The sequence below is a fragment of the Pithys albifrons genome, chromosome 7, assembly GCF_047495875.1.
Source record: "Pithys albifrons albifrons isolate INPA30051 chromosome 7, PitAlb_v1, whole genome shotgun sequence".
Taxonomy (NCBI): Eukaryota; Metazoa; Chordata; class Aves; order Passeriformes; family Thamnophilidae; genus Pithys; species Pithys albifrons.
In genome coordinates this window covers 41331686-41351368 of record NC_092464.1, presented here as the reverse complement: position 1 = coordinate 41351368, position 19683 = coordinate 41331686, and the positions used below count along the sequence as shown (strand labels likewise).

Here is a 19683-nt window from a genome sequence, read left to right as displayed (position 1 = left end):
CCCTAGACCCTAATTATATCATTGTGAGGATGTGTTTAGAGACACCAGCCAAGATGGGCCCTTGTTCCACCAGACTTTTCACAAACATCTGTTAAAAAAGTATTTAGCAGTATGACAGTTTTATAATTTGAATAGATTGGGATTAAAAAAAAAATAAAGGCAAACCTGAAATTGTTTTCTTCAAGGTCAAAAATTGGTCAGTGGCAGATGAAAAAGTATCTGTCATTAAGTGCTCTAAGCCTATGTGTATTTTTTGAAACCAGGGTGAGGAAAGGCAGGCTCAGGTCAAAAAGGAGCTACAGTAAGGATAAATATAGCTGTAAAATACATTTATAGCTGAACAAGTTTGTATGATTTCCATTCGGAATTTCCTTCCTAAATCAACTGAAACCTCTGGGACAAAACCACATATGAATACCATATTTGAAAAAATAATACAATAATTAACTTTGCAATATTATACCTTGACTTTTACATAACTCCCTTTCTAATCAGCTGTATATAAAATGACATCTTGCCAATCCTAAAACTTGACTTGATCATCCACTATCAGGAATTTACAACTTTCACAGGTTGTGCTAGTATTTATAACTCCTATTTTGGAGCTATCATAGTTACACTGCCACTGCCCTGTTTTACAACTCTTCCTCAAAAATGCTCTTCTGGGTTCACAGGGATGTGTTCTTCTCTGAAACTGCCAATGGTAAATCTGCAATGGAAATGCTGATTTTCTGCAGCACAGGGACAGGCTTTGGGAAGCAGAAAGGAGATCCAGGTCCCTTTTTCCTGGAGAACTGTCCTGCAGTAACATCCTGTATTCTTAACTGCACTATGGAAATGAGAACCACATCTCCATCATGGGAAAGGCACTCACAGATCATTCCCAGCCTTTTCACCAATGAGCATGAAACCTCTGTGCTCCCAGACTACAGAGCGTGTTCAAAGCTTTGTGCTGCTTGTGGCAGATGACAATTTTTGCCTTTCTCTTCCACCATCACAGAATTTGCATGCTGAAAATTTGTCACAAGCAGGCTTGTGCGCCACTTACTACATGCAAATCAGCTGATTTGCTTAAGCCAGGACAGCAGAGTGGTCCCTGCATGAGATGGATAACATTAGCATCAACTGCAAGACAATGGACAATACTAGGCAAAAAATGAGAGAAGGTCCACAATGAGGGGAAGTTTGAGAGGGCTGTAATATACTTGTCACCTGCCTCAGCATGTTCACAGCACACATACTCATGCAGAACCTCTGCAATACACAGGGTAAAGTATTTGATGGTGAGCTAAACTGAGAAGTCATCTGACAAATCACATGCTTACCTAATTCACCTCTCTGCTGAGCCCATTACTTACTAAACATTCATTAAACTAACTCTTGGCTTATAATTAATACCATGTGCTTATGCAGTCCATCAATCTCCTGATCCTATCACATTCTGCCTACTTATTAATTTACTGCCATGACAATTCCTAACCTGACCAGTGCTCAACAAATGAGGAGATTTTGCTCAAAATGGCAAACATGACATGAATTGTACAGTTTGTGTTAAGGTTTTGACTTCGTGCAAAATTAAAACTTGACATAAATGCAAATCTGCATGAAACCAGAGAAGCTAAATATGTTATATATAATCAAGTATTAGTAATATTCTTAGGTAAGGTACATGGAGTTGGAAAAGTTAAAGCAGAATGCAGGCTTTGTACAAAATTAGAGATTGATTTTTTTTTAAATGCAGTACATTCTTCCACAGAAGGCACTCTAATGTCTATTGATTAATAACTCTCTTTAAAAAAATAGTCCCTTTTGATAAAACTGCTTTTAAACAGCTGTTGTGTCAGGATTTTTCTTGACAATGAAGGTTGATGGGTAAGGTTGCATCTTTTCTGTGAAAAAAAAATCAATATTCTATAACCTCAACCAGAATTTCCTGACTTCAGAGTCTCTGGAGTACCTTTCAAATTTAGTGTCAGACACCTTCTTTTCCAAATATCTTTTCCATTTATGTTTATAGATTTTTATGAAAAACAGATGTATGTTTTTTCCACGATTGTAAATGTCTTTAAACAAAAATCTTCGACTGATGTTTTATCCATTTAGTGTTCACACTATCTGTAGAATGTTTGAAAGAAAATTTTACTAGAGCTCTTAAGTTTTTTTAGGATAAAACAGCACAGCACAAGTTCCTCAAATGCACAGGCTTGCCTACTGGAAACATTTGTGGTTCTCCCATCCATGTTTTCTAAGTGAATCCATATGTGGTATGTCTTGCTGCCATCACAAAACATGCTCATTTTCACTAGGGGGCTCTAGTAAAGTGTCAAGAAAGGTTGGAAATCTAACATAAATAGATCTTTTTCTGGCATTCATAAGAATTTGGGTGACGGCAGCAATATCTTGATATGATTCCAGGAGTACTGTATAATCAAATGTACAAACTGCTACACTTGAGTAGGAGATGTAACTTGGGTGAATGGTTTACATATTTTTTTTTTTTCAGAAGCCTAAGTTGGTTGATCTTGGGCACTGCTTTTCTGCCCTGGGTAGTCCCCTCAACACAACACCAACTGGCACTAAAGAAGGTGAGCAGAGTCTGAAACTACTAATTTTGTACAGAGGCAACATGTATATACAGTGGATTGTGGGTGAGAGGGAGGCAGAACTGACCTCATGTGAGCCTGCCTGCCCCAAAGGAACACTGCCAATTACTGCCTTGATTATCAATTACAGAATTGGCAGTCCTCGCTTTTCTGCCTCGGGAAACACTGGAATTAAAATTGTTCAGCAGAACTTTGGCAGTGGTATTTGGTTAGTTATTTCAACCTCTAAACACTTTAGCCTTAGAAGTTCAAGTAAGTTCACGTTCAAAGGATCTCTTAAAACACACAGCTAAAAGTTAAAAGACTAGCTGGAGATTCCAGTTTCTAAGGATTATTTCCTGTTTATTTTTCATACCAGCTAGCCAAATTCTCACATTTCATCTTGGAGGCACGACTCAACTGTCTGCAGAGGACATCCTTTATTTCCTTACATTCAAACAGGCAAACTCCAGATTGACTCCTGGCTCTGTTTACTAAAAAGGTAGAGCAATAAATGTGAGGTAGAGAAAGCTCTCATGGGAGAGGGATGAGGATTGGAGCACAAGTAACTTCTTTGTTCGAGAGTGTGGAAATCAAAACACTGAAACTGCTGTGGTATTTTGGGTATTATCCAAAACAGCAGAGTTGCTAGTAAGAAAATGAAAACTGATACATTTCAGTTGAACAATTTGTACCTTTTATGCTACATTCATGCACAACAATCAAAAGGCATGAATTTGGAGTCCTTACTCAGCCTCGCTTCTCACCAAAGTAGGGGTTTTACACTGCATATGAAATAAGAAATGTTTTTGTTGTTGCTTTTAAAGACAGATTACATTCAGTCATGGGCCACAGGAAGGAAGAGAAAAACCAAAATAATAAGGGTGTTTTTTAAGACATTGACCTTTCTAAAAGGGCTGTAAGGGCTTGAGAAATGTCCAAAAGAGAAGTTCTTCCCAAAACACTTTATCATTATCAATGATAGCTTTTTCCATATGCTACTCTGCTTGCACCCTTCATGTTGCCACTGGCATACTCCTCCAGCTATTGTGTAGAAACTATTCCAGACTGACAAGAACATCTATCTGTGCATACCCAGTGATTACTTACGGTCACACAGATTTACTTGCAAATAAAAGAGGTTAAGTGTAAAACCAATGTGTACGTTGAGTATTAGGGTAAGACACTTCTGTTCGTTCACTAAAAAAAGTTGCCTTTAAAGAGGAAGAGTACATGTATTTTTTATAATACATATTTCAATAACAATATTTTACTCAAATGTGTTTGTTAGTAAAAATGAGATTGTCTATATGTGAATGTACTATAAACAAGTTCTTTTAGAGTATCCCCTGAACTGTCAGATAGCCTTCAGGGACTACAGGAAAAACACAATAATATGGCAAATGTTATAATCCCCAGAATAACTCTTATCCTATTTATGTTTTGACTCTGTCATTGCTATTTATCTATCCTTATCCTGAGGCAATAATGAAATACAAGACTTGTTTCAAGTAGGGAAGAGCGAGCACTGTACTTTCAAAGCTCTAGTTAACTAAATGGAGCCCAGACTACCATCAGTGCATTGTATGTTATGCCAATTTTAATTCAAACCCACACTGCTATAGCTCTTTCAGAGCTTGTCTTCCATTACAGCTAAGGAGTGAGCAACAAAACTTGCAAAGCTTAGTTATTCTTTCTTGGACACAGTACAGTCAATAGGGGAAAAATGGTGAAGGTTCAGTTTAAAAAGGGTACATGTTTCAGAAGTGTCTGAGTCACACGCGAGCTTCAAGGTACATTTTTCATCATGTCCACATGATTCAGGAATCCTGTTTTCCAAAATCTGAAGGTTGTGCAAACACAAAGGTGTGAGAAGTTTTCACATGTGACACTACTATGCCAGCAGAAGTTTATATTTAATACTAGTTATTCAGAAATAGCAATACTACCTCAACCTATTTGATATTATTTTTCCATGGCTCTTGGCACAAGATCAGCAAAAATCACCAATAACAAAAACCAAAACCCTTTTAAACTCTATTTGCAGTTGCTCATTACAATCAATGTACAATATCATTTCTATACCTGCAGAGTCCTTGGCTGTCCATCTGACTTTCTTGCATTAGGACAAACATTTTCTGACCGTTATTTTCTTAGAGAATGTCATTTTGGTTGTTATTTGTTTTTAAGGGATCACAAAAGTAAGAAGGAAAACAAGGCTGGGGAATGGAAAGCAAAATACACAAATATTTCCCAGTTAATATATATGCCATTTTTGTTTGTTAAGTTTTATGTGGTTGTAGTTAAAAGGCTACAGAAGGAATTAGAGATATAATAGTGGTTTGGGTCTTTTAATCCACCAAGTAAATGGATACAGAATGCACAGACACACACATCAGGAAAGCATGGCTAAAACTGATATATCAAGGAGTAATGTGTCTGGCAGGCCTTCCTATTGCAGGGATATCACTGAAGAAAGGGCTTGGTATTTGCTGTGTGGGGAGGTGGGTGGGAAGACAGAGAAGTGGCACAGCTCTTCCCTCCAGTGGGCAAGCTTGCCAGTCTGTGAGAAGACTGCCCTGTTTGAGTTCAGGATGCTGAAGGATAAACCTCCTTTGTCTCCTCTACAGCATGGTCCTTCCTGGTTTTTTGTCATGAGGGACACTATGTGAGGTTAAATTATACATAAATATCAAGTAGGACATTTTGTTGGAAATTAAAAGCTAATCATCTAGTAACATGATTTAGTGGATCCTTATAATCAAAACAAAGAATTAACCACCAGTGTTTGAGGAATGCAAACTGTGCTTTCTGTATGAGTTCATCTCTACTCACAAAGAATAATAGAGGCTTAACAAAATGTTCTCCTTCCTGGGGAAGGGGAAATGCAATATTTGCAGTGGTTTCCAGGGGGACATCACATGCCACAATCAATCATCTCATAAAATATTATGAAGTGAAGTGGTGGCTATTTAGATAATAACATGGAAAACTAAGTTGCAAGAAGGAAAAAAAAAGGTGACCAAATTAGAAAATTCCCAGTTTCATCAGCTCATGGAGTTATCAAAACTCACATCTTAAATTCCCCCAACTTTATTGTAATATTTTCTTCATTTTTTAAGCTATAGAGGTACCTAGAATAGAATCTACAGTTAGGCATGAAACTGCAGTGAGCTTAAAATGGATAAAGATTCTTTATTTTCTTTCAAAACAGAACATTAATTCTGAAGCCTCTTGAGTCCTCCGTGTGGTAATACTCTGACAACTTTTCAGACATTTCTAATAAAGAATTCATCTCTGAATGAAACCTGGGGAATGGCAGGTCTGCCTTTTTGCTTTTATACTCTTTCAGTACTAAATGCCTCATGCCCACTTACTTAAGAACATAGTCTTAGGAGACACAAGGGAAAAATCTTTCGGTGAAGAGATGAGGACTGTTACAGAAAACACATGGGAGTAACTCACAATACCAGCAACACTGGAACTGAAATGTTACACCATGTGTCCACTGTCCCTCTGCTTTTCCCCCTAGAAACACACATCTCTTTTTTGACACAACTCCGTGGCTGACAATAAACACAAATTTAACTTGGCATATTAAGGGTGCCACTCAGTATAAAAGATAGTTTTCTTTTTACATCCTAAGCAAAGGGTAAATACAACCAACACCACCACCAAAATGACTCTTCAAGTACTGCAGAAAAATGCTTTGGTGAACATTGTCAAATAAAACACAAACACACATACATAAAAACTGGGATTGGTAAAGTACTTCACTTTTCCTTTTAGAAAGGCTTCCGCAAGTCTAATAACTCATCATATACACATAGCTAAGACTTATTGTGGCCTGCAATTAAATCCAAATATTAGAATGCAGGATTTATTTGTAACTGTGAATTTGTTCAATACAGTTTGTCTCTCTAAATGAACAAGCAGCAGGTTTACTTCATTGAGATGAAAACTCCCCTAAGGTCAGCAGAAAGGTGCAACATTGCAGAGGTAGGAATTGGGCATCCTGGAGACAGTCAGTCTCATGTTATGATCAGTGCCTGGTGAGAAAAATCCTGAAGAACCGGCCTCCAAGGACTTCAGGGATGTGGAAGAGGGCTTCAAATTGGGATGATGCAATAGAGAGTTCTGTGCTACTAAACAGATGTATATCCATGTTGCTGTACAGCTAACTCTTACCAGAAGTTACTCTATTGTCAAATATTTGAACACAAATGTGGATAACAAACAATCCTGAACTATAGACTTTCATTTTAATTTCATTCTCCTTGTATAAATGAATGTATTGATGCTTATGTGGATCATACATTTAAATTTCGATTAATGACACTCTTAAGTGGATCCATACCTGAGCAACTGATCAAAGATAGGAAACAGAGCTAAAGTGATGTGTGTGCAGTGGATGTGTATATAGTCGTGTTTGCTTCTAGTAAATTGTTAATATTTAGACAAAGGGCATCCAAACTCTTCTGAGAGGTAAACAAAAAATCAGCTGCACTAATTCTAATGAATGTTGGTTAGAAGTGCAATGCAGCTTTAAGTAGTAGCTATAAATTGAAAGAGAAACAATATACTCAGGGAGAAAAAAAAAAAAGAAAGTTGACTGTTCAAATCATAATGCAGATTCAGATTCGGTAGAGACTGTCTAAGAAAGTTGTGCTTCACCCTTTTCCACTATGTTAAAATGCATAAGTGAGGCACTGAGGACCCTTTATATAAAACTACAAAGGACTTTTTTGATGGATAAGCATATAAGGGAAGGGTAATGTCTTAATCCTGGCAAATCAAAGTGTACAGGAATGCAGACCACAAAGCAGAGCTTCAGAAGCAACACTTTAGAACTCCTTCCTCTCTTACAATCTGTGCAATTAGCTAACATATTACCCATCCTCCCCTTTCCACTAAATCAACTAGAGCTCCTTAAAGCAACAGAACCTTTTCAGCGGAGGGCTCTTGTCATAGGGAGCAGCTGGCTGCTCTTACATGACCCAGGACTTTAATACGGCTGGACAAGCAGAGTGAAGCTACAATGTAAGCACTTTTAGCTGGATATAACCAAGTATCCACTTACTGTTGGTTGCATAACATATGGCGGATGAGGCATCCATGAAGTACTCTGGACCTGCATATCAAATACTTTTAATTAGCACAGAAAAGTTGAAAACTTCACTCAGAGATTTACTTGAAAATATTCTCTCTATTACAACTATGGTGCTAATCTTGACAAAAGACTTAAGCCATGTAACTCAACACAAAACTAATTAATACTTCATTAAGTTATTGACAAAGAAGAAATCTTTCAAATTACGTAATGTTTTCTACCAAAGTCAAAAGTCTGAGTGATTGCATCACTTCCACGATCCGCACCATTTTATCTCACAAAGCAGTCTTCAACAATCCATGTTGTCCTGTATTTTTTCATTTGCATTATTTGCTTTCATTCATCAATATAATCATGAACACATCATCCAACCGACAGTGCAGGAGACATGAAGTCTTCAAAGTTTATTTTCAAAAGTATCTGCATGAACTTTTAGAGGTATAACACTTCCAGAGATCTCAGAACGACTTATTCTGTTATTGGTAAAGGACTGCAGAATTCAGAGGTTTTGAAACTCATTCTAATTGAAAACTCTCATGGCAAAGCTGGCTTAAGAAGTCTCTGCCTCTCCAGGATTATTCTTAGCTTGGGCATCTCGGTGTCTATTTCCACCAGAACTCCCTATAGCTCACCAAAGTCCTTCTTTTTTGTCCTGTTTTACAATTGACATATAACAGATTTCAAGAATATAACAATTTTATTAACAATTAAACACATTACAGAGTGTTTGCATATTTGAGGTGGCATCTCTGAGCCATAACTCCCTCTTGTGCTACATGTGAATGGCCCACAAGTTATCAATAACTCAGACTCAGCTCTATGAATTGTGTATTTTAGTTTTCTTTTGCATCAGTCTGGGCACCACAACACACAATGAGTAGATAAAAAATGTAGCTGTACTACAGCTGTCAGTGGGTGCCCGACTTGCTATCCCTGAGCTCACAGAGAGGGGCATGTACAAGGTCGCAGTTCTCCAGATGCTCTATGATTTTGTTCATTAAAAAGAGGTGAGTATTAATTCTATAATTGTGTGCTTCAACATTTGTATACATTTATCAAAGTGTTTTTTTTTTTTTTGAAAAGCAAGTTCTGCAAAACATCTTTAGAACCAAAGCCAGCACATGGTGATGCAAACAGACCTCTACTACAACATTTTGTGTTGGGAATCCCCATGAGTTAAAGTACACTGGAGCTGTTACAGCTTTCTGCCCATTGATGCCACTCTTGCACCCTTCCAGTTCCTTCCCTGTGCCAGGACAAATGTGTTTAGGCTTACAGTGCAAACTACATAAGGAAAATGATATGGACTAAAAACCAAAAATGAATGGTTTTGGTGCAAATGCATCAAACAGAACTGGATGCAATGGTTCAAACCAGAATGGGAAAAGGGAGCAAATGTGAACTCTGGAGCAGTGATGGGCAGAAGTGGCTGGGTGGCCTGAATTCAGTTACCTGAAAAGAGAGAGGAAGTATGGCTCTTAAGCCAGCTTTGCTACCAAGAAAAGTGCATGTGAGCTGCACTTATATGTCTCTGGCACTGACACTTTGGTATTACCATTTACTGAAATTTACTGAATTTAAACCATCAAAAACCCTTTTGTTTGGCAATTGTTACATAGCCATCTAAAATAAAGTAACACAAAAGTCAAAGAAAATGAGAAAAATCATGTACCTTTGAAGCACAGTAACTTCCCAGAATTGTCTGTAAGCGTTACCATCCCATCTCAAAACTCCCACCCTCAACAAACCAACTCAAACATTAAGAACAACCCATCCTGCAGCTTTGCAAGTTTGGATAGTTTATTTCAGGTAAGACTCAGGACTGGAAGAGAATTGATGCCATAGGAGAGAAATAACTAAAATTGGAAAAGATGCAGCCAATGACCAGCTTTTGTGAATTGATACGTTTCCAGAGAATGGCTAATAATAAAACTATACAACCTGGTTTGGACTTCCACCTCAGAAAGCCAAAGCATGACAATAATTTCCCAGTGGAAATCTGTGAGGGATATGTTGAAAAGAGAAATTCTGAATGGCAAGGTGTGTAGCAGACTAAAGAATGATGTAAAGGCAGTTATCCTCAAGTCATTTTTTTTGGTCAGGGATTATTGGGAAAAATTGAGCACTTTTAAAGGATGCTGTTACTGGAGCAAATACAGCTGTCAAAAAGTCAAAATACAATAGAGTCAACATAAATTATAAAAAAAACACAGTTCAAAGAATTTTGGCTAATGAAGTGGAGCCAAAATGAGAAAACATTTCAGTAAGAATGATAAGCTTCTGGTGTTGTCAATCAAAAATTAAGCAAAATGTTGTTTACTAGAGAAGCTGATTGAAATAAAATATTACAGTGATTTTCATTACTACTATAAAGAATGAAGGAAACACTTAGAACTCAATACCAAATGATACCTGAATATTACTAGAAAGCCCTCTGTTTAAAGTGTGATTCAAGAGTGGAAGCACCCACATAATTTTGGATGGTATACACTCTGCCTCCATCCACATCCAAACACCATTAACTGGGCAACACAGTAGGCAAGAGTAGCTCTGACGTACCTGATATGTAGAGACAGGGGAAGCAGCAATGAAAGGCGTGATTGATGTCTGTGGAATCATGCGGTTTGTTGGAATACTGTATGGTGAGGAATAAAATCTGAAACAAAGAACAGAAGAGAGACTTTTTGAACCTTTTGACTGCTTAGGCTCTGACTAATTCACTGCCTCTCAGGCAAAGACAAAAAGAGTCTACACAGGTAATTATGTCCAGCTATTTCCAAAACCACAATAAAGAAGATGTGATGGCTCCACTGAGCAGAACTTGAAAATGGAAAGGAGGAAGAATATTTACAGAAAGCATATTTTTTTTTCACTTCAACTAGCACAAATATAGAATTTCATGATACAAGAAGTAATTATCTGAAATGCAAAGACAGCTGATTTTCCAGAGTGGTAGCTATTGAAGGAAATTTCTTACATGATATTGAAGACAATATTACTGGTTTCATTTTTACATGCTGTACTGTTTTCTTTTCAGATCTTAATGCTTCAGTGCTGAGAAAAACACATCCTACATACATGCCTGAGTTATTTTATTAAGGGGTGGCTACAAAAACTCTGGCTGAAATTTTCATATTCATCTAGGCAGAGAGAAAAAAGCCCTTCTTCTGGTGAAATGTATGAGGAATTATGAGGCTAAATGCCCCAGGCAGTACTGAAAATCTGAAATTTAGTTGGTTTTATTTCCACTGATGCATACTATGAACAGAAGTTGCACTATCTCTTCCTTGATGGCAATAAATGTTATATTCTTTCTCCTTCCCTGTGGGTTAATGATTATTGATAAAATTATAACTTCAAAAATATCACTATTGCTGGACTGTGTAAGTACTTCATATCTGTGTGCTTGTAAAGATTTTTGCATTTGCCCTTTTTCCACTTTTAACTGCAAGCCAGAACAATAAAACCATTAAAAAAAATGTTTGTGGTCTTACAGTTCTCAAAAAGCTGGTATTTTGGCCTTGGAGAGAAACACTCATGAGGTTTAAATCTTGTCTGATTTAAACCTCACACAGATCCTTCTCATATAACATACAACAAGGTGTAATAGAAGATTCTGCACAGAGAAGTGGATTGCATTCCCTTTCTTCCTGTATTTTTTCCCTTCTCACTCTGAGACAATCAACAGTAGCTTTCCATGAGTGCTATGCAACAAAACAAAACAAAAAAAAAATCATTACTGGTGTTTTAACAAGCGCTCTATTTCCTGATCAGCCTGGCATTACAGATTTAGTACTAATCAGTCTAGTTCAGACTGAATGCATTCATTCTGGATGTAGGCTTAAATAACCACTAACTTCAACCAATACCCTTGGAAAAACAGGCTGCTCTCTTTGAAGGTTGGGTGGAAACATTCGAAGTTAAGAGGGGAGAGGGAGACAGAGAAGCAATCATTTGTTCTCTCTATTCCAAATCAGATTTTAAAATGCCAAAAGCAGCAGGTGGCGTCTGAGTGATTTTTTGTTTAATAGAAATATAATGCTATTTTAGGACCATTTATCTGCCTTTACAATGCTTGCACAGAGACTATTTTAAAACTGTGCCTTTGCCTGATTTTATATATATCCTATTATGAGAACTTAGAGGCATTTGTATCCAACTGCTTATATCAAATATTAAGTTCACACAACACTGGGGGAGAAAGGATTTTCACGCCACTAGCCAGGTTCATCTATGGCATTAGTGTGATGCATGTTATTGAAGTCCTTTACAGGGGTCTTCTCCCAGGTCAGTGTTAACCAGAAATCACTTGGGCTATGCTGTTGCTAAGTGGATGAAATAAGAAATGCTGTCTGCAGCAAATGAAAACAGTCAATGGCACACTGACAGAATTTACTCTGTGGATAAAATATATAATGTATAGAAATACCTATAAACCTCTTAAACAAAAAGATAATAAAACCCAAAGCCTTTTTTGAGAAAACTCCACACTTTTTAAAATTCTGTTTTCATTCCATTCATCAGTTTAGCACTGATGCTGAGTTCATACCCATACAAAATATGAACTGCTTGGACAAAGACAAGTATAGGGAAGAAACGACTTTCCATTTGGAAGTAGTGCTGACTCTTTAGAATAAATTCTGCAATAAATCCCAGAAAAACCCAACAAATTTACAGAAAATGTGTGCTAAGCCAAGAACTTGACAGACAGCTCTCCATTTCAGTTTCAGCTTAGAGATGCAATTATCTGAATAGTACATAAGCTTGTAGAGTATACACTATGGTAATGTGAAAAATACAGCCCTTCCAACATCCCTGCCAATACCATTTATCTGTCATCATTTGGAATGCTCTCAAATAAGCATCAAATAAAACATCCTATCAGGACACTCAGCAATGTTGTGAAAATTAGTGCACCAGGGCATCAAGAAAGAGAAAGGGAAAAAAATTCTGATTCTGCAAAGAACAATATGAGAAAATTAAGTTCATATATTTTAATTTTAATAATAATGATAATAAATCAAGTTTAACAATTTGAATCACTGTGACAGGCTGTAGGGCAAATATTTTGCAAGAAGGAATCTTAAACTAAGAGAAAAGAACTTGTCTTCTTTCCACAGTGTCCCTTGTAGCCAAAGGGATCTAAGTGGATACCTCTACCACATGTGAAGTACAGTGGTATGGCAAGGATAAGGGTGTCTTTGCTGTTGACAGACCCAAGTGGAGCCACCCTCAGGTATGGGATGCTCAACCTACCACAGGTCTGGAGCCACACACTGCCATGACAGGGCCCATGGGACACCCTCACCATGGGACACAGAGGCATTCCCTTAAATTCCCTTTACATACAAATAGGCTAATGTCCTAACATGTAATTGGAATAAGTGGCATACTGGCGATCTAATAAAACACAGGGTGAACAAAAATGCAAGAGTAGCCTGTTCTGGTGTAAACCCTACAGCATGCCAACAGTATCTACAGCTGCTGATCTTGCTATATTCAGTCTTAGGCTTTGTCTTTTCTTTTTTCTTTAGGCTCAGGGAGAGGTTAAATGAGGTGGAAGATGCATGTTGTAAATTCATTCAAGGGAATACAGAGTTCTTCATCATCAGGATATCTACATCAGAAAGAGGAGTGGAAAGAGATATGAGTTATACTGGCTTTGACTCATTTTAGGTATAATAAATTATGTCTCCAAGTTTCCTGGCATTAAAATGCACAGTATCTAGTACAGAGTTTTGAATGGTATGCTTTGTGGTAGTTGACCTGTGAGCTCTAAGGAGAGCTCTCCAAAAGGATCAGCTGCACTTTCTGCAAATGCAGTTTGCATCCTCACATTGGTCCGTGGGCTTTTTGTAGGTACAAGGCAATGACCCTGCTCCTCAGCTGCAATTGCAATGTGAGAAGCACAAGCGTGCAGGTGGCAAGGGCAAGGCAAAATGGACATTGCTCTTCTATTAAAAATAGACTTTTTTCAGCATGCCCAGATTCCATAAGCACAGAGGCAACTCATCACTAGGAGGCAGAAAGATGCTCCTCGATGCTCCTTTAGAGGGGCTTATAAAAGGCTCAAAAGAAAACATTTTTAAGAGATGTTAAAAAGAACCATGTTTCCAGCACATCATCAGACACACAGAGGCAGCGCTTTAACAGCAAGTTTCTGTTGCTTAACAGACAAAGCACATATTCCCCTGCATATCAACCCTCCCTTCACATTTGGGGACTGCATTATCTGCAGTGTCTGGTTGCTATTTCTCTGCCAAAAAGTAGGAAAAAAAATCCATATGGTTCCCATTCTATGGGGGAATGTGCAAGCTTCCACACAGAAACTGCACAAGAGCAAGATCCTATTTGCACTGCAATAAACACCATTTGCTCATGCCTCATGCCCGCGGGCAGTACTGAAAAAGTTAGATTCATAAATAGTATCCTGGGGCTCACATAATGTAAGAGTATTACCAAGCAATATCAAGGCAGCAATTTTCTATTGGAATAAGCCACACAGTCAGATGTTTGAGTTGGAAAAGACCTATCTGAATATTGAGCCCATTGGCCAGCAAATGCACAATATAGTCCTTCAGATATCAGATATTAAACTGTTACAGTACATGGCAATCTTAGACAAATGGCCAGGAAAACTCCAGCCTCTGGAACATTTTAAATCAACATCCTAATAGTGCATGTACAAGAGCTCTATCTTGTTCTTAGTATGAGCACATAAAACTACTAAAACAATGTTAACATCACAAATTGAAAAATAAATAGCATATTACAACAGGCACACTACTCCCCAAAATAAAACCTGAGTACCTTTATAAATGCAATTCAGAAAAGTCTGACTATAAAACAAAACAAAAAAGCAGAGAAAGATTGCCAGGTGAAAAGAGCTTATCTCCTGAAGTGTATGCTTACCATAGCTACAGTAACTCATACTGCAATGCTATGGTACACTACAGCCTGGATTCTCCACTCCATTATACCAGTTTTATGCTGATGTAACTCCACTGGATGCTTAAACAGAGCTACATGGGCATAAAAACAATATAATGAAATGGAGAATCAAGCTTTACAATGTAATAGACTCTGAAGAAAATGATCTATTTCTTAGTGGGGGAAAAAAAATCTTAGTTATTTTTAGTGAAATCCTCTCTCACACTCTCCTTTGTTTTATTTCTGCTATAGATTTTCAAGGCAAATATGCAGTTATATGCTAATAAAAGAGATGGCACTACAGCATGAACAATGCGGGTCTAACTTTTCATTTAGAAATGAGTCCAGATTATTCCCTGGGGTTTGGTTATTACCCAACTCAAACCCAAATATAATCCAGACCTCTTAAGGAACTGCAAATTTTAAATACCACCTTAGGACACCTGCTGTGATAGGTCTCTTTAGTAGACCTCCATCCTCCATATAATCCTGTGTGGACTTCACAATTTACATGCATCAAAATGCATCTATCAATCCAATAAAGAACCATAAAGTAGATGTCAGCATGTGCAGTTAATCTTCATTCTTAAGTTTTATTGGCAATTCATAACTCTTCCGAATCATCACCTTGATTTCATTATCTGTTACATTTCCCATCCCCAGCCTCAGTTCACTCAGCTCCACGCTGGTGGGCACCCACAGGTCTGAGCACCTCATGATGATCACAGCAGGCCAACACTTGCCCCACCTGACTGGTGCTTAGACCAGGCCTGCTACAAGGGAGTGGTCTTCATTTTACAGATCCTTGAGTAACATTGCTCCATGCAAACCTTACAGCTTGACCCACTGCCAAAGTATTATGCATCATCTTATGTACAGGGTGGGTGTGGACACAAACACCAACACAGGTGGGCTGTAAGCAGCAGCTTTGTGGTCACTTCCAGACTGTCCTCACCATGAGGAATATCAGGGTGTTGGCCTAAAGACCCTATACTGATTACTGATGTGCTTAGGAGCCTTTAAGTCTCTTGTACCATGGCACAACCTGCCTATGTCTTATGTCAGTGAGCAATATTTACAGATTTCACAAACAAAAAACATCAATGTGCTCCTGGACTTAACTCAAATTAACTCCATGAGCAAGATTTCTATTGTACTCACAAATAAAGAGGCTAATGAAATAGTAAAAAATTAAAACTCCAGGAGATGTAGAGACTACTATGTGAATGCCTGGGCAGATAAAAAAATTCAGTGTAACCAAAGGGTCCTGATGATCCTTAGGTTACAGCATTTTAAAGACACAACCAAAGGATAGAAAAACAATTGCATAAGTTTTGATGGACAAATTGATTTTTCTGCATAGTAAGAGCTTCTCCTCATGATACTGCATACAATCAAGATCTCACCACAAGAACATTTTGAATGATGGTTTAGTCCTAATGAAACTGAAAATATTTTGACAGTCTAGAAAGAAGAAATATGTCAAAGCAGTAATTAATTGTCACTCTTAGAGAGATATCTGGTACTGTAGTTTATTTCTTGCTTTACAAGTGAAAGAATAAAACATAGCAGAGCATTGGGTACAATTTCTTTTGCCAATGCTCAGTGACAGCAAGTTCAAACAACTGAGTGACCAAACCATCTGAGCAGCCTGACCACCTGAACACTATTGGTACTCTGATACAAATAATGTCTGATACTGAGATAATTTTCATAACTTCAAAAAATTATTCTTGAGTTAAAATAATATTAGTTTCAAAGGAACATTCAAATTACAGTTTCCAAAACATCCACATAACTGACATGCAGGAATTTATTTGAAATAAAAGCCAGGTGTCTGCATGGAACGTTGGTGGATTATGAACCAGTGATGGTTTTATTTATAGACTATAACATTTTACCAGCTGAAAAGTATGACAATAGAGGACAAAGACTCATTTGGAGGTCAGACAGGAAAACAGAAGCAGGTGATTCTGAAATCACACTTCCAAAGAATCTTTTCTTCTGAATTTGGCCTCTTCCTCCATAACATGGGAATATCCTGAGTGGTACAAAACTATTGCTTGGAAAGGGCAATTAAGCAAAATAGACTATTACTATTGATTTTTGGTTTTTTTAAACTAGTGGAAATGTTAGTTTTTTTCCTACATGCTTCAACTAGCAGTTCCCTAAAAATATCTAACAAATAAAGCCATTCTCATCTATATCAATAAATTCTCCCATTCAGCTGGCAAACACAGATGGGAGTATGCATGGAATTTAATAATCCTATCAAACATGTCTCTGATCAAAGAGTGACTGTCAAAGAGTTTAGGGCCAAACCTCCTACTTCTCTTCAAATTGTTGTTAACCTATCTGAAAAGTAGAGCTAGATTTCAAGGATATCTTTTTCTAATTCACGAAATAATTAGAAATGCAATCATGCAGGTAAACAATGTGATGATGTAATTTTACCCCTAAATCCTATCTGCTTAAACACTAATGTAAGGCCTTTTCCCTATCTGGCATTTTTATTCAGACAATGCCATGGAAGCCAGCCAGCCTGCAGAGACAACCCCAGATGAAGTAATAGCTCTATTATCCAAAATGCGTTGGAATCTTCAATGATTATTTTAACAAAAGTAAAGTCAGTAGAGGGAAATTTTACTGGTTTCTACTTCATGACAGAGGGAGATTAAAAAAACAACCACTAACTTTTGACAAATAGAGATGGAAATAATTAGGAAAAACAACTTCCCATTCAAATGGATACTGCAAATACAAGGGCATAAAAAGAAAAGGGAAACTAAAAAAAAACCTTGACAATACAGAATTACATGCTTCAGACAAAATATGGCTGGGCAGATTTGCTTCTGAAAAAGTTTCACCATAGTAAGAGAAAATATATGACATTCAAAATAATTTTTAAAAAGGGATACGAAAACATGCATTCCTTACCCATTCTGTATAGCAGCTGTTGGATCGTAAGTCAAAGCCATGCCAGCCTGCATGTAGTCGGGGAAGAAAAACAGATTTTTACTATTACTGCAGCAAAAACCCCACGACATGAAACATATTCTAAGCCAACATGAATAAAAACTGAATGCAACTTAAATGGAAATTAAATTCTCAAGGGAAGCTCAGATGGCCCAAAGCAGCATGGACAGATTGGCTACCTCCCCTGCCTGAGAGATCACTGAGAAACAGATCTGTTCAGTCTGTTGGTTGTCATCTGTCCATAACATTTAGGGCGAGTGGTGGCTTTGTTGCACCAGTAACAGTTAATAACTCCTCTGAAATCAGTGAGTTTACAGCCGATTAATCACTATAACAAGATGGGGCCAAATCCTGCTGTTGCCTGTGAGACAGGTAGCTGGTAAACGTTCCAAAGCCAACCTCTTGAGAGCTTCTCAGGAAGGAATCTCATCTTTCCTACAAAGGTCACAGGCAGCATGACCTCAGCCCATCCTTTCCCTGGGATGCCACTCATACTTACAGTTAATTCATTACCATGAGACAACAAACAAAAAGTGGGCTGTGAAGCAGAAAAGCTTGAGCTTTTAAGTAAGGCTTTTAAAATACTTCAGAGGTCTGAACAGCAAAAGAATTTGTTAATGTGTTATACAGAGCTTTTCAGCTGCCATTTATCACCAGGCAGAGGGTGACCTGTGGGAAAGGATTTGGCAGTGTCAAAACATTGTCCAGTTAACAACTGTCATCACTGCCACCATTAGCAGACATATCCACAGGTACCACAGGAAAGTGAGAGAACAGGGCTGGAGACAGAATTTACCAGTCCACCTTACCCTCTAAGACAGTAGTCAGGGTCATGCCGGAAGGACTGTTTTTTCTCACAGCATTTACTTTAAGTTGTAGAACTGACAATCTCTCCTCCCACATACCGCATTTGCTTTCCATTTTTGCCTTATCTACTTTTTCCCCTCTCTTTGTGAAATACTTTCCAGTGTAAGACACCACCATGAGATGGGAAGAACCTGCCCTTTGTACTGGGCTAGAAGCATAGGGGAGAGGAACCCCATTACTCAAGGTGTTGCTCTCCCATTGGGAGTAGCTGAAAAAATGCCATGACACCACCCTACCCCAAGGCACTGTATTTCTATTAGTTTGCCATACATATGGGATACTTGTTGCCTGAGACAGGCAGTATTTTCTTCAAGGACAGATGCTTTACCAAACACGTGGCAGGGTCTGTGCTCCTGCTGGGAGCTTTTAATGTCCCTAAACCCATCTACTAAAGTACTTTTGAATAATGACATCTGCCCCCTTCCAGATGGCTGCTCAGACAGGTCAGGAAAGTGTTTAGGCTTGGCTGCTTCCCATGCAGGCAAGTGAGCAGCCAGGCTAAATGCTCTGGTGAGGAGCAGGCAGAGAGTGGGCAGCACTCCTGGAGGAGCCAGGTTAGCTCAGCAGCTGCACAGTGCTCTAGGAGGGGATGGTCTGAGTTTCCAGAACCCAAAAATCGTTTCTGATCTGAAAGGCCAGGTTTCACGCTACCTTATGTCATCAAAGTAAAGGGTCATGTCTTTATTAAATTTGTATAATTTTCTCATTTTTCTTTTAAGCAGAAGCTAGGGCAAATGCTTTGATTTGTGAAAATGCCATAATTTTAATAGCATATATAGTCACTCACAAGCAAAGGATAATTCAGATAAGTCCAAGCACATGTGGCTATTTCTAAAAAAGTATTCATTTCATGCAAAGAAAAATAAAATAGCTATTTCTACAAGTTTAAAATGTCAAAGAAATTAACTTAGGGTGACCTCAACCACAACTAATTTTTATTTAAAAAATAAATTGGCTTAGAAAATCATCATCTCTTACTTAACTTGTTTTTGTATCCTTATACATTCTCAGCATTTATTCTTTGGTAAGGTTGCATTAATTACTAATAGAAAAATGTATAGTTGAAAACGAGAGAAAACACAACCTTCAAATTATAAACCTTTTTTGAATGCAATACATTTTTGAGGAAAAATACTGTCTTGTTCTCCTTTCTTTTTTCAACACTTATAAAATTTGTTATTACTCTGCTTTTATATTCCTTCACTGGTAAAGATAACC

The 19683-nt window shown here is 37.8% G+C and overlaps 1 protein-coding gene across 4 annotated transcripts in view; it reads right to left on the bottom strand.

The window, feature by feature from the left end:
• The window catches only part of RBMS3 (RNA binding motif single stranded interacting protein 3), a 708641-nt gene that overhangs the window by 61933 nt on the left and 627025 nt on the right, over window positions 1-19683 (bottom strand). For all 4 annotated transcript variants that reach the window (XM_071561125.1, XM_071561126.1, XM_071561127.1 and 1 more), the window contains 3 exons: window positions 17560-17606; window positions 10252-10348; window positions 7663-7713 (listed from right to left, as the gene is read on the bottom strand). In XM_071561125.1, coding sequence (XP_071417226.1) covers window positions 7663-7713; window positions 10252-10348; window positions 17560-17606 — 195 coding nt within the window. The remainder of the gene's footprint in view (window positions 1-7662; window positions 7714-10251; window positions 10349-17559; window positions 17607-19683) is intronic.